Source organism: Cetorhinus maximus, chromosome 3 (assembly GCF_964194155.1).
Source record: "Cetorhinus maximus chromosome 3, sCetMax3.hap1.1, whole genome shotgun sequence".
Lineage (NCBI taxonomy): Eukaryota > Metazoa > Chordata > Chondrichthyes > Lamniformes > Cetorhinidae > Cetorhinus > Cetorhinus maximus.
In genome coordinates, this window is record NC_135881.1 from 167,549,490 (window position 1) to 167,565,964 (window position 16,475).

The 16,475-nt window shown below is 41.0% G+C and overlaps 1 protein-coding gene across 3 annotated transcripts in view; it reads right to left on the minus strand.

Annotated features, from left to right (window-relative positions):
* LOC144679015 (Y+L amino acid transporter 2-like) overlaps positions 1-16,475 on the minus strand; it is a 100,837-nt gene that overhangs the window by 23,174 nt on the left and 61,188 nt on the right. For all 3 annotated transcript variants that reach the window (XM_078539232.1, XM_078539231.1, XM_078539230.1), the window contains exons 3-5: positions 12,894-13,019; positions 7,592-7,736; positions 3,214-3,337 (exon numbers count right to left, since the gene is read on the minus strand). In XM_078539232.1, coding sequence (XP_078395358.1) covers positions 3,214-3,337; positions 7,592-7,736; positions 12,894-13,019 — 395 coding nt within the window. The remainder of the gene's footprint in view (positions 1-3,213; positions 3,338-7,591; positions 7,737-12,893; positions 13,020-16,475) is intronic.

Sequence of the window (16,475 nt, forward strand, 5' to 3'; positions counted from 1 at the left end):
TTGAGATATCTTTCCCTTCCAGGGTAATCTGAGGTAGACTGGGCACTTTTCAGGCCGGAAAGATTAAGGTGAATAAGTCCCCAGGGCCAGATGAGATCTAACCCAGAGTACTGAGGGAGGCAAGGGGGGATATTGCTGGGGCCTTGACAGAAATCTTTGTATCCTCACTGGCTACAGGTGAGGTCCCAGAGGACTGGAGAATGGCCAATATTGTTCCATTGTTTAAGAAGGGTAGCAGGGATAATCCAGGAAATTACAGGCCAGCGAGCCTTACGTCAGTGGTGGGGAAATTATTGGAGAAGATTCTTCGTGACAGGATTTACTACCATTTGGAAGCAAATGGGCGTATTAGTGAGAAGCTGCATGGTTTTGTGAAGGGGAGGTCGTGTCTCACTAACTTGATCAAGTTTGTCGAGGAAGGGACAAAGATGATCGACGATGGAAGGGCAGTGGATGTTATCTACATGGATTTCAGTAAGGCTTTTGACAAGGTCCCTCATGGCAGACTGGTACAGAAGGTAAAGTCGCACGGGATCAGAGGTGAGCTGGCAAGATGGATACAGAATTGGCTTGGTCATAGAAGACAGAGGGTAGCAGTGGAAGGGTGCTTTTCTGAATGGAGAATTGTGACCTGTGGTGTTCCACAGGCATCAGTGCTGGGACCGTTGCTGTTTGTAGTATACATAAATGATTTGGAGGAAAATGTAACTGGGCTAATTAGTAAGTTTGCAGACGACACTAAGGTTGGTGGAGTTGCAGATAGTGAAGAGGATTGTCAAAGGATACAACGGGATTTAGATCGGTTGGAGACTTGGGAGGAGAAATAGCAGATGGAGTTTAATCCGGACAAATGCGAGGTAATGCATTTTGGAAGGTCTAATACAGGTAGGAATTATACAGTAAATGGCAGAACCCTTAAGTGCATTGACGGGCAGAGGGATCTGGGTGTACAGGTCCACAGGTCACTGAAAGTGGCAATGCAGGTGGATAAGGTAGTCAGGAAGGCATATGGCATGTTTGCCTTCATTGGCAGGGGTATTGAGTATAAAAGCTGGGAAGTCATGCTGTAGCTGTATAGAACCTTGGTTAGGCCACACTTGGAATATTGTGTGTAATTCTGGTCGGCACATTACCAGAAGGATATGGAGGAGTTGGAGGGGGTGCAGAGGAGGTTTACCAGGATGCTGCCTGGTCTGGAGGTTATTAGCTATGAGGAGAGGTTGGAGAACCTCGGTTTGTTCTCACTAGAGCAACGGAGATTGAGGGGCGACTTGATAGAAATTTACAAAATTATGAGTGGCATGGACAGAGTAGATAGTCAGAAGTTTTTTCCCAGGGTGGAAGAGTCAATTCCTAGGGGACATAGATTTAAGGAGAGAGGAGAAAACTATAGAAGAGATGTGCGGGGCAAGTTTTTTACGCAGAGGGTAGTGAGTGTCTGGAATTTGCTGCCAGAGGAGGTGGTGGATGCAAGTACGATAGTGGTGTTTAAGTGGCAGCTTGGCAAATACATGAATAGGATGGGAATAGCAGGATACGGACCCCAGAAGTGCAAAATGTTTTCATTGACGGGCAATATGATCGGTGCAGGCTTGGAGGGCCAAAGGGCCTGTTCCTGTGCTGTACTTTTCTTTGTTCTTTGAAGACGACAGCCTTAGGCCATTCGTGAGTTTGTATGATATACGGCATGAAATGATCTGATCAGGATAGCCATTATCCCGTAGGATGTCTTTGATGCGCCCTATTTCAGCAGCAAGCTTACATGGTGAACAAATGGCTTAGGCCCTATTTACGAGACTGCCGATAAGGTCAATTTTACAGCATGCAGAACTGTAAGAATCCCAATGTGTACACTGACCAGTGAGTGTAGGCTTGTGGTAGACCATGGTAGAGAAACCCCTGGCAGTTTTCTCAACAAGTACGTCAAAGAAAAGGAGTTCACTTGATTGCTCCATTTCAAAGGTAAACTTGAGCACAGGATGGAGCCCATTAAGACATGTAAGGAAGTTATTACATGTGGCTGCGGATTTAAATATAGCAAATGTATCATCCACATATCAGAAATATGCGAGGGGTAGGAGGTTAGATGTCACTCCATCGAAAACATGGAACCCAACAAAGGTGTTTGCGCGAGCTGGGCCTAGAGGGGATCCCGCAGCAACACCATCTATTTGGGCATACATGGTGTCGTTAAAGCTGAATTCAACTGTGCAAGTTGCCGAGTTCATAAGCTCAATGAATACTGATTCACGCAGTGATGATGAGTGATATAGTGCTGCAGTGCAAATATCTATGGCTTCCTTAAGTGGAACATTGGTGAATAGGCTAGCAATGTCAAATGAGCACATGGACACAATATTGCTATCGATATGCAAACCTTGTCTTCACAAATGTGAAGGAATCTTCACTGTGTATGTGGAAAACTCATTCAAAACTGGTTGTAACAACTCACCCAAACATTTGGCCAATCCATGCTGTGCAGAACCGGTCATAGATAAGATAGGGCACAAAGGGACATCACTTGTGTGTGCCTTGAGTAGCCCATACATGTGCGGGCACAGCGAGCTGTAAGAATGAACCCTGTCACATATATCATGGGGATACATCAGAGGCCATTTGCTAACCAATCAGCACTCTTCTCATACAGTATAAAGTTGTTGCTTCCCCTGACATGGGTATTCTTGCAATTGTCCTGGTGAGTGCAAGATGTAAATTAGAATCTACATGCAGACACATTTTACCATTTGTTTTCTTAAAAGAAATGATTTCATAGGTAAATGCTTTTATTTTCAATGAAGCAGTACTTTTGCCAAAAAGGCTCAATCAACTTGCATCCCTTTTTAAGGAACCCAACAGACTAAAAGGCCAATAATAAGAACAGAAAATGCTGGAAAAACTCAGCAGGTCTGACAGCATCTGTGGAGAAAGAAACAGAGTTAACACTTTGAGTCCGTATGACCCTTCTTGGCTCTGAAGAAGAATGATATAGACTCAAAAAGTTAACTCTGCTCCTCTCTGCATACATGCTGTCAGGCCTGCTGAGTTTTTCCAGCATTTTCTGTTCTTATTTTACATTTCCAGCATCCGGGGTATTTTGCTTTCATTTTAGACTAAAAGACCACTTAATTATATCACAGTACCTAAAGTGAGGCCCAAAGATATTTGTTATAAGCATATTTTAATGTAATTCAGCAACTCTGTATGAAGACTTACCACAGCCACAGCATCACTGTGCAGGATGGTAGGAATATCCAGGACAGCATAATAAGCCACGTTTGTTAGGATGTAGATACCCGTTACAAGAGGCATAGAAATAGCAATGGCTAAGGGTAGGTTCCTGTCTCAAAGCAAAAAAACAGGTTTGTAAAATACATCAATGCAAAAACACAGCAAGTAAACAGTAAATGCTTAATTCATCTCAATTCTATCTCATTTATGACAGCTGTAACATAACCAAATCTAAAGTCATTGCAGAATTTGTGGTTTCCAACCAGATGGGAATGACCAGCAGATTCCTGGAATTGGTGGTTACTCCTTTACGCGTTGAATCTCCAGGGCTGCTGAAGGCAGAGATTAAAATTTATCACGACCTACAACCTCGCTTTGTGACATAACTAGCTGCTGTTACAGAAGCCTCCTGCTCAGGAATCAAAGGCTTCAGTATTCAAGGAACCGGCAGAGGGACTTCATTAATCCTGGGTTTTCAGCATTTGCTGTGGAGGTGGCTGAGGGGCTTTGAAACGAGGGGGTGGGGATGAGGATCTCTGAAATGGGGGGGTGGTGGTGGGGGAATGGGTTCCTCAGTTTCCCCTCTTCACTTACTCAGAAGTGACTTCCTGGTTCTTGGAACTAGTCACACAATAGCTTCTGGTGTGAAACCACAAACAAAATTACTCAACTATTCAACAACTTTCATAAAAGTAAATACAATAAAATTTGTAGAAGCCATGTGCAAAACAGCGCACTCATCTGCTGCCTCAGGGAGATCGGCGCCAAATTTAAAAATGGTGAAAGGGCAAAAATAAAACTTCCCTGACATGTCCCCTCATGTGACCCTGTCACATGAGTTGGGACATGTCCATCACTTTTAATCAAACATTTATTAAATTTTTAAAAACCCTCATGAAACTTCATCCCGCCCGTGGATGAGGTTTCATGCTTTTTTCTAATTCTTGCCAGGGCTCCCGGCCTGCCCGCCAACCTTAAGGTTGGAAGGCAGGTCCATTAATGAGCTTAATTACTTTTTAAATGGCCTCAATAGGCCATTGACAGGTCGGCGGGCGCACAGCTGATACGGCTGCGCCCCCACCGACCTGAAAATTGAAATGACGCGGGGTGACGTCAGGAGTCCCGCCCGACATCACCCCGCGTCGACGAGCGGGCCTCACCCCCCACTTGCCGACTTAAATATCCTGGCCTAGAACTTGACCTTCCCAAACATTTCCTCAGGTCACCTCTTTCAAACTTAGAATCTATCTTTTTTTTCTCCACTCTGCATCCATTCTAATCTAAACATGCCCTTTTTATGACATGGAGGCCAAATATATAGTTGTGTGTGATATGGAGACCAGAATTGAACATAGCACTGCATTGTAAATTCTTTGTACAATTTTCTGTGACTTAATCTCCAATGTTCTGACTACATAACTTCTTACTTTTGCTTTATTTTTCCAAAATTGCTTTCTCACAAGATCTAGATATTGCAAGTGACAACGTTGCTATTCCTTTCCAAGACTCCCCATGCCTATTCTATTTCTTCTCTGTGCTAAGTGGGGTTTGAGTCCACAACTGCTGTCTCAGATGAAAGTGTACCACCAATTAAGTCAAGCACAGACACGTTCAGGCTCAGTCATTATGTCATCACGTCTCTACTGAAATTGTGTAGGGCTAATCCTTCTGGCATCATATCTGTTCTGCTGAGTGCTCAAGTAGCTATGATGCTACCATGAGCCCCTTTCCGTTTCTTCCCCCTCCTTTTTGTTTTTTCCAATAATTTATATAGATTTTTCTTTTCCCACCTATTTCTGTTATTTTTAAATGTATTTCTACCCATTGTTTATCTCTACCTTTTAGCCCTTTTAGTATTCCTTCACCCCACCCCCACTAGAGCTATCTGTACCTTGTCTGTCCTGCTTTCTACTCTTAATTAGCACATTCCTTTAGATAATATCACCACCTTCAACACCTCTTTGTCCTTTTGTCTATGACATCTTTTGGTTATCTCCACCTATTACTGGCTGCTTGTCCCAACAACCCCACCCCCCCACCACCCCCCTCACCATACCAGCTTATATTTCACCCCTTTCCTATTTTTACTTAGTTCTGTTGAAGGGTCATGAAGACTCGAAACGTCAACTGTGCTCTTCTCCGCCGATGTTGCCAGACCTGCTGAGTTTTTCCAGGTATTTCTGTTTTTGTTTTGTATTTCCAGCATCCGCAGTTTTTTGCTTTTAGCTATGATGCCACTAGTTCTTATTTTACTCATGGTAAGAGATGAATCAAGTGACACCTTCTATTTCTCTCAAACTGGTCTCTAATTCCATATAGATAAATGCAAGGATACATGTTCTAATTGAACAGGGTATTCATAGAAACAAAGTATTATATTTGTCGGACTGTATAGGGGCCAAAGTTTGATAGGAGCTTGCCTCTAAACAAAGCAGTGGATGAGAAATATCTGACAACACTCAAAAATGCTGTTCATCAATGTGTTTCTTCATCAGATGTCTGTCAGCAAAGGTATCCAGGAAAGTAGTACTTGAAAACAAACCCATTGGAAGACAAATTGAAAGCGAAAAATATGTACTTAGTAAGATATTCAAACCACTAACTGCTGGAACTGCTCAAGAAGTACATTCAAAGCACGGAGGTATGTGAAAAGGGTTAGCCTTAAGATTACTGTCGGACTGGGGGTGGGGAACTTCAGGTGACTCGTTAAAAATGCACCCCAGAGGCCAGGACTAGAGTGCGGAAGAGGATACACACTTGGAAACATCAGTTGATATATTAGATGGTCATAGGCTGTTATTATACTGTGTGAGAGGGAATAGCACAATTTATTTGTTGCCAGGAGTTCGCCCTCTAAATTACAAAAGAGAGAACTTTGCTAAGCATACACTATATTCCCCAAAATTAAGCTGAGTCAGCTAAAGTTGCAATACCTTAATTATTAACTATGTAATAATCTACATTCAACGGAATGTCAAATGTGGTTATTGCAACTCATATCACACAACTGTGATGCTTGTGATAATTAAGTTGAAAATCGTCTTATGCTTAATTTGGTAGCAGTGTAATGAAGTAGTTATTATTTGTACATCAAACTGTTCCTGTGTAGTCTTGATATCTTGTAACTCGATGGGCCATATGGTCTAGTCCTGCTCCCATTTCTTGTGCTCTTGTTTACATCAACCTAATAAAAAGCCACTATATACGTCATACACAATCCCAAGAACAAACCCAAATCTATTATTCCTATATGGGCAATATTATCTCATCTCTTAAACAATTTTGATTTTTCATTTTGTTTAATATCCATGGAAATTTAAGGGGAATTGAGCTAAAAGCTACATGTTCATGGTGAAATCTGAGATTTCAAAAAGATACTAAAAAACTTAATACTAAATACTTTGCAAATTCAGGAGTGTCTATTACTGATTATATGATTTTAGATACTAACATGTTACATAAAAGAACAAGAAGTAAATTTTAGCAGTTTAAGACAGTTTTGATTTTCTTCCGTCATCAGCCAACAATTCTCCTGTCAAGATGACTACTGGTTTTAAGTAGCAATATATTTTCATGTTAGATGTGAAGTTCAAACTTAATAGGGCTCAGGAGCACCAGATCAGATGACTATTGATCCAAACACAGAAATGGTGGGAAATTCAGCTAAGCTACAAAAAGGCAAACAAAATACGAATAAAAATAAAATTCTTCTGTGGTCAATCTTTGTTGACATATGGAGGAGGGAAGGCGGCGAGATAAAGCCCTGCAGATTACATCGCATATTGGAGTAGAAATTGGGCTTCATTGCAACCATTTTCAGGCAAACTGGTACAAGAGGAGACAATTTCATGGGCATGCCTGAAGGCCATCCAGCCGGTTTTTATAAGACTCCTCTGGTAATTACCCGAAACAGACCTTAAGCTCTTTGTATATGTAAATAAGGGGCCTGAATTCAGTTTTAGGTTCTCTCGCCAATATTCAACATCACGGAGCGTTGTAGGAACGGGTCTGTCACATTTGGGATTTCAAAGCAATTTATAGATGACTGTAATCAAATGGTAAATTACTTTAAAAAAAAATTAAATGTGGTCTTAGGAAGTGGTGATTAAAGAGTGGTGGCAGGGGGAAAAAAAGGACCAGAAATGGAGCCCTGCCCCACTGCTGGAATTTACAGACAGCACGGTGGGAAAGAGATGGCCAGTGATGGACCAAGCAATGAATCCAGATCAGGCTGGAAAGGTGCAGTAGATCTTCACTGCTACGTTTTCAAGCCATTTCTATCAATACACTGCTTGATTTTGGGCAGGTTGGAAAAAATTGCAGCCCTCACTTTTACAAACTGAGAAGAAGTCTCAATACTCACCTTTCAGGGTTCTGGATCTCTTCAGTCACAAAGTTAAGAGTATCCCAACCGGAGTAAGAGTACAATGCCGAATACAGAGCCAGGGCCATCTCCCCACCGTTAAATTTGGAGCCTTGGAAGGAATTTTGGAACTTATCCGTTTCTCCTGCAATAGAAAATTCCTGTATTAGGAAATGGAATTCAGTATGTTCAGTGAGTAAGACTTCATGGGGAGATGGTGGCATAGTGGTAATGTCACTGAGCTAGTATTCTGAAGTACCAGGCACACTGGGTAGAATTTTACAGCTCTTCCCACACCTTCTGGTCCTGTCAAGGTCAATGGAGTTTTGAACAGCTCGCCTCATTGTCCAGCCCCGCCCCCGCTACGATGGGGCTATAAAATTCCACCCATTCTCCTGGGACATGGGTTCAAATCCCACCCTGGCAGCAGGTGGAAATTCAAATTTTAAATCAACTAGGGAATGGGCTATTTTAGCAATTTTGAGCAATGAAAAATAGCTAATTAATAATCTTGTTGTAAAGTTGCCTTTAGGAAAGAGCGGCCATAATATGATAAAATTTTACATTAAGTTTGAAAGTGGTGTCGTTCAATCAGAGACTATGGTCTTAAATCTGAACAAAGGAAACTATGAAGGTATGAGGCAAAATTGGCAATGGTGGATTGGGAAACTACGTTGAAAGGTATGGCGGTAGACAGGCAATGACTAACATTTCAAGAACTAATACACAGTTTACAACAAAAATATGTTCCTATAATGCACAAAAACCTAGCATGGAACATGTTCCAACAGTGGCTAATGGAAGAAATCAAAGGAAGAGGCACATAAAGTTGCCAAAAAAATAGGAATCTTGAGGATTGAGAACATTTTAGAATTCTGCAAAGGAGGACCAAGAAAAATATTAAGAAAGAGAAAATAGAATATAAAAGAGTAAAAAAGAGTAGTGAGAAACATAAACAAGTTAAAAGTTTCTATCGGTAGAGTAGCAAAAATAAATATGGTTCCATTACAAGGAGAGTCAGGAGAATTTATAATGGGGAACAAGGAAATAGCAGAGAAGCCAAACAAGTACTTTGGCCTGAATTTTCAGCTCGGCAGGCAGGCGCGATCATAGGGCCTGGGAGCAGTTGGGAGACGGACACCGACCGCAGTTTCACACTGGCTGGCCAATTAGTGGCCAGCTAGCGTGAAGCATGTGCTGATATGATCAGCGCTGCCTGGGTTGGGGGCAGGAGGAGGACGAGCGTTAAAGTCAGCGCGGGTGTGGAGGAGCGTGGAATGAAAGCTCCCCGAAGGCAGAGAGCTGCCTCAGGGAGCTGAAGAATTTAAATACAAAAAAATAAAGATTTTCAAAACCGGGAAAAAGTGCCCACGCATCAGAATCAGTCACCAGAACATATGGATGATGAAAATTCTGTGCAAACATTTTTTAAAAAAATATCAGAAACATCATCCCACCTGTCAAACTATTAATGTACATAATATTATTGGAAAAGATTTTTCTTTTAAATTAGAAGTTTAGTCTGTGGGTGTGTCTTAATTAGATTAAAGCCAGCTAGTGGTGCTTTCATGTGTACTAGTTTTGATATGCAAGAGAGATATTGTGCATTTGCATGTTTTGAATAGAGCATTCGAGAAGTAGGGTGAAAACGGACACCTATCTAGCAGCTACCACGCATTCTGTTTATATTAATAATAAAATTGGTACTGTGAAAGGGGTTTTTTATTGTTAGAGAGGTTTAGTTCAGAGGTTGTTGATACAGTGAGAATTAACATTCAATGAGCAGGTATAACAAGACAATCGTTTTGGGTGTGCAGGTCAGAGGCAATGTAGGATCAAAGCCTGTAAGCCTACTACTGTGTCTGCAAGGAACCAAAATGAAAAGATCCTCAATTTTGAATTTGTACGGTAAAAATGCTTTGCCTGGTGTTTGGTTAAGTCTATGGGTTGCTGTTGCCATAATGGAGATTAGTTTGGGAATTTGTTAAAAGTTATGACAGGAGTAATTTGTAGCCATGTGTATATATATATATATATATGTTTTAACCTGTATAAATTAATAAAATGTTTCATTTAGTTTAATGTAAAACCTCGAGAACTGGTGGTCTGACTCCTGAATTTAGAGTCGCATCTCAAACATAACACTTAAAATTATAGGTTATGACAGTTGTTTAAAATTTCCCTCTGGGATTTTTAAATAACTCTGTTTTACCAACTGCAATTGGTCATAACACTACCGTTGGATGAGGTTTCCTGAAAATGCAAAGGCCGCCTGACTGATTCACTTACCCACCAACCGTAACATTGGACGGACAGCGAAAAATCCCAGTTAATCGCGCCATTAATGGGCTTAATAGCCCTCTTAATTGCCAGCATGTGCGCTTCCGAGTTAAGACTCGCGTTTCGTCAGTGTGATTGTTTCTATGTTATAAATGATAAGTAATACTGTAATGTATTATATGAACAACTGAAATATCACACGAGCGCGCAATGACATCAGGATGCTCGCCCGACGTCATCGCATGCCGTTTTACAGTCGAGTGTGTCAGGCGCGCATTGCACACCGAGTGAAAAATTCTGCCTTTTGTCTCTGTCTCCACAGAGGAAAATACTAAAAACCTCCCAGAAATAATGCAGAATCAAGGCCTAGTGTAAACAAGGAACTTCAAGGTATTAATATTAGTAAAACAAATAGTGCTAGAGAAATTAATGGGACTTAAGGTAGATAAATCCCCTGGACCTGATTACTACATTCCTGCGTATTGAAAGAGGTGGCTGTAGACATAGTAGATGCATTGGTGGTCATCTTCAAAATTCTATAGACTCTGGAATGGTTCCTGCAGATTGGAAGATGGCAAACGTAACCTCATTTTTAAGAAAGGAGGGAGAGGGGAAATGGGAAACCAGAGACCTTTAGTCTAACATCAGTTGTAGGGAAAATGCCAAAGTCTATAATAAAGGATGTGATGTGATAACAGAACATTTGGAAAATAATGGTAGGATTGGGCAGAGTCAACATGGCTTTATGAAAGGTAAATCATGTTGAACGAACCTGTTGGTTATTTTGAGGATGTAACTTGCAGAATAGATAAGGGGGAAATCGGCAAATGTGGTATATTTAGATTTACAGAAAGCTTTTGATAAGGTCCCACACAAGTGGCTAGCAAACAACATTAGAGCGCATGGGATGTGGGCAATATACTGGCATGGATTGAGACCTGGTTAATGGACAGCAAACAGAGTAGGAATAAATGGGTTATTTTCAGGTTGGCAGGAAGGCTAGTGGGGTAGCACAAGGGTCAGTGCTTGGGCGCCAACTATTCACAATCTATTTCAATGATTTGGATGTGGGAATTAAATGTATTATTTCCAAGTTTGCAGATGACATTCTAAATGGAAGTGAGAATTGTGAGGAGGATGCAAAGATGTTTCAGGAGGATTTGGAGAGGCAAAGTGACTGGGCAAAAATTTGGCAGATGGAATACAATATGGGGTAATGTGAAGTTATCCACTTTGGTACGAAAAACAGAAATACAGAATATTTCTTAAATGGTGAAAGGCTGGAAGTGTCAAAGGGACTTCGGTGTCCTTGTTCATGAGTTACTGAAAGCAAACATGCAGGTACAGCAAATAATTAAGAAGTCAAATGGTATGTTGGCCTTTATTACAAGAGGATTTGAGTATAGCGGTAAAGATATCTTACAGCCATTATATAGAGCCTTGGTAAGACCACATCTGGAGTATTGTGTGCAGTTTTGGTCTTCTTAACTAAGGAAAGATATACTTGCCATAGAGTGAGTGCAATGAAGGTTCAAACTAATTCCTGGGATGAAGGGATTGTCCCATGAGGAAACATTAAATAGACTGGGCCTTTATTCTCTGGAGCTTAGAAGAATAAGAGGTGATCTCTTTCAAACATACAACATTTTTTTATGGGGCTTGACAGGATAGATGCAGGAAGGATGTTTCCCCTGGCTCGGAGGCCTAGAACCAGGGGACACAGTCTCAGAATAAGGGGCAAGCCATTTAGGGCTGAGGTGAGGAGGAATTTCTTCAGTCAGAGGATGAATCAATCTTTGGAACTCTGCGCCAGAGGGCTGTGGAGACTGAGTCGTTGAGTATGTTCAAGACGGAGATTGATAGATTTCTACAAATTAAAAACATCCAGGAAAATGGTGTTGAAGTGGACAATCAGGCATGATCTCATTGAATGGTGAAGTGGGCTCAAAGGGCTGAATAACCTACTCTTGTTCCTATTTCTTATGTTCTTATAAGGCAAAGATTCTGAAACCTCTGTGCTCCTGTGCTTTTTAATAGGGTACAAAAAAAATATTTTGCTGAGAAAGTTATGCTTTCTGGTTTCAAAAAGCACGGATAAATTTGGCGAGTTGAGGCATGATGAGGTTGCAATTCAAAGAGACAGATGTAGGACTGAACAATGCAAACTGCTGTCTTGCAGATTAAGCCAAGGGTTGGCTCACCCAGTCAGTGGCACTTAGAATAATCCGGCAATTATAATGAATCACTGAAAGATTGGGAGGATCGCCAATAAATCCCACACTCCCACTGAGCAGAGCTCTGCATGAGAAGCCTTGTCTCTCAAAATCTATTCTTAAGTGCTCTGCAGAATTCATAAACATTTAGTATCAAGGAGGAAGGGATGAATTTACAGTTAAACAACACTTTGCACATCCTCAAAATATCCTTTGAAGTAGAAGTACTCGAGGCAATGGGAACAGTGATTTTTAATATAACAAAATTCCCATAAAGGGAAAAACAGTTTGTGTGATTGTGTTGGTTGAGGAAGTATAACCAACTACTCTTCTTCAATTAGTGCCATGGGATCTTTTACTTTCATCTAGACAAGTAGATAGGCCTCAATTTAATATCTCATCTGAAAGACAGCAATTTGGACAAAGCAGCATTGTTTCAGTGTGGTGCTGAAATGTCAGCCTAGATTATATGATCACTGGAGTGGTGTTTAAACACACAACCTTCTGACTTAGGCAAGAATCCAAGTTAAGTCGAAGTAGATAATTATGCCCAATTATGTGTTAAGAGAAGGAGAGCAGGAGAGACAGAGTGTGAGACACACAAAGGGACACAAACATTTCCACACACATTGAAGAATTGCAGTTATAAGTTGCAGTTACAGGTTGCACTATGTCAAAGAATTTAAATAATGTTGAAATCTTTAGGAAGATTTAATTACTTTACAACACAAAACCATTGTACATTGTACTCTATACCTCAGTGATTTCCACACAATTAAAAATGTAGCTTACAAGTTAAAGCCATTTACCTTGACAAAGCTTCACCAGCCCAGCTATGATGATGATGATCAAGGCAATCACTTTAGCAAATGTGGACACCACCTGGACAGTTGTTCCCCATTTCACCTTGGCACAGTTTACCAATGTCAGCAGACCTTTGGATTCAAAAGGTGTAGTTAATTACTGAGAAAGTTCAACAGAAAGCTCCTTGCTAGAGAGATCTAAAACTAATCCTATTTGCCTACTCTCTCCGCATATTACTATATCTGCCTCTGCTTAAAATATTTATTCAACTTTCTCTTAAAAAAAAGTCTGTCTCAGCCACATTAACAAATTGCTGCATAAAAATATTCCCCCAACTTTTCTCCTCACTCTCTTAGTGACCATTTTAAATTGATGATCCATCGGAATTGAGCCAACCAAAGGAAATAGTCTTTGTCTATTCACTCCATAAAAGCCCTTCATAAATTTGAAAAATCTTTTAAACATCCTGTTAGCTTTCTCTGCTCCAGTGGAAACACTCCTTCTAATGACTTGTTTCCCATTTCATGTCATGACCTGTTGAAACCAAAATAGCCACTCTCCACAGATTTAAAGTCCAAAACTTACACACAGTAGTTTAACTGGTGCCTAAAAATGTTTTGTACAAAATTAATATAGTCCCCGCCACTTAAAGCTGATCAGCACTGTTTGTGCGGGCAGGGGGAGGAGGGAGAGTTGGGGCCAGCGTTCTTTCCCACATGTGCATGAAAGAGCACTTTAACCTCCCTGAGGCAGCTCCGTGCCTCAGGGAGACTGAATCGATGTTCAAAAAATTAAATAAAAGGTTTAAAAGTTTATTTAAACATGTCCCCTCATGAGATGGGATATGTTCTTATGTTTCCGAAAAAAATTTTATTTATTTAAAAGATTTAAGAAACCTCATCCCACTCGGGAATGAGGTTTCCTAAAAAACGCGAAGGCCACTTGGGCTTTTCGCCTGCCTGCCAAACTTAAGGTTGGACAGTCAGCGTCAACAATGACAATAATTACTTTGTTAATGGCCTTAATAGGCTGTTTACATTTCAGCGGGCGTGCAGCCAATTCCGGCAGGCGCCCGCTGAACAAAATATAGCGGGACTGCGCGATGACGCCAGGATGCACGGCCGACGTCAACGCATGTCACTTTACGCGACTGAAAAATCCTGCTCCATGTTTAAATTAGGCAAATAGCACTAATGAATTCTTATAGCCATTGTTAATTACGAAGTTACCTCTTCCAGCCTGTTAAACATGCCTGCTATTTCAGGCAGGACCAAATACTCAGGAAGTAATTTGCATCTTCTTAAAGTCTACTTAAGGTCAAACTGTAAGTAAATCACATAAAAAAGAGCTGATTGGATTATGGTTAAATAAATAAGACAAGTTTTATCTTGGCATTTGTTTGTCATCTGCTATCCCTGCCAAGATGCAGTGGAGCCCAATTTCCCCTGCTACTGTTACTGTCAAGATACATGCAATCATTGTGACAGGAAAGTTACAGCAGACAAGTATTGCAAATTAAATCAAACCATGCCTTTATGTGAAACAACAATGGCACTATGTACAGGTACTCTTGAAGAAACGTTTTCTTTCATTTCAAGGTCTAAATAGTGTCACAGCTTTTAGATTATGTGCAAAATAAACTTGTAACATAGAAGTTAATTCCTGTCCATTCCAGATTAAGTATTCTTTCAATGATGTGTAAAGCATTAATTACTTTCAAACAACCCCTCTGGCACTGAAAATTAACTATACCAAGTGTAGAGTCTTTGAGTGTTAATTATTGTTGGAGATTTTAAAAATGCCAAATTTATTTTTAAAAAACTTTTCCTTCCTTCCTCTCTCACTCTAAATCCAATCTTTATTTCTTTCTCTGTACCTAATTTGACATTGAACTCTAATGTACACTTCCTTTTCAGTCTTTATGTTGATTATTTCACAATCCTTCACTCTGATTAGTTAAAGACATAGACAATTGTTTGCTTTGTTCACTCATGTCCCAAATGCCTGGTTTTCCTCTTTGTAACATTATGGGCAGAATTTTCTGCCTGTCGGGCGGGTGGGCGGGCCCGACCCTATCTCCAGCGGGTGGGGAGCCCATCCCCGCCGGAGAAGTGGGCCCTGCCGCCATTTTACATGGGCAGGCCAATTAAGGCCTGCCCAGCGTGACGTCTGGCAGGAAACGCTATGTGCTTCCTGTGTGGGCGGGGGATTCCCCAAATGCGAGAGTGCGCTCTTTCGCGCATGTGCATGAAAGAGCGCACATCACCCTGAGGCAAAGTGCTGCCTCAGGGAGATCGCTGACAGTTCTAAAAATATTAAAAATTGAAAAAAAAAATCCCTAACATGTCCCCCTCATGTCACATGAGATGGGACATGTTCATAATTAACATAATAACTTCATTAAAAATTTTAAAACCCTGCATGAAACCTCATCCCGCCCGTGGATGAGGTTTCATGTTTTATCTGTTTGCCGCCGGGGCACCTGGCCTGCCCGTCAACCTTAGTCCTTCAATTGGTTAAATGACCCTGTCAATGGCCTCAATTGGCCATTGACAGGTCGGCGGGCCCGTAGCTGATTTTGCTGCGCCCCCGCCTTCCTTAAAATTTAAATGGGGCGGGATGACGTCGGGGATTCCGCCTAACGTCATCCTGCGTCATTTTACGCATCGGCGAGCAGGCCCCGCCCCCTGCTCACCAACGGCAAAATTCTGCCCTATCAGTTCACATTTCAATAACTTGTCACACAGAAATTGTAAAGCCTAAACAAGCAAGGGTAAGTCTAACGAAACAGAATTTGCCATAAAATCCCTACTACTGCAACATTTGGTCCATCATTTATACAGTGATCTCCATTATAATGCAGTGATCCCATTATTATTTACACAGCAGTCCCCATTATAGTACACAGCAATCCTGATTATAATATACATGACCCCTATTATAATGCAGTAATCCCAATTATAATCATTTACATAGTGATCCTCAGTATAATACACAGAAAGCCCTTCTATAATCCTGCATTTAGTTCTGCATATTATAATCCACAATTTTAATGAGATAAAATATTATGTATGATGTGCGTAAAAATTACTGCTGTAATAGTGCCTCTGGGATTAGAATAACTGGGGTTCATTAGGTATTGTATCCTGCCATAATACCAGTGCATTCATTGGAATATGCACAATTTCCAACCACATATTCGTGCTATCACTAAGGCTGCCCATTTCCACCTCAGTAACATCACCCATTTTTCATCCCATCTTGTCTCATCTGCTGCTGAATCCCTTGTTCATGCCTTTGTTACCCATAGATTTGACTATTCCAAAGTACTCCTGACTGTCTCCCACATTCTATCATCAGTAAACTTGAGACCATCCACTGTGTCTTAACTCATGCCAAGTCTCGTTCACCTATCACCTTTGTGATCTCTCACCAACATTGGTTCCCAGTCAATGTCTTGATTTTAACATTTTCATTCTTGTTTTCAAATCCTGCCATGGCCTCATTCCTCCCTATCTCTAATCTCCTCCAGCTTCACAACCCCCATCAAATTCTGGCCTCCAGTATTCCTGATTTTGACCACACGA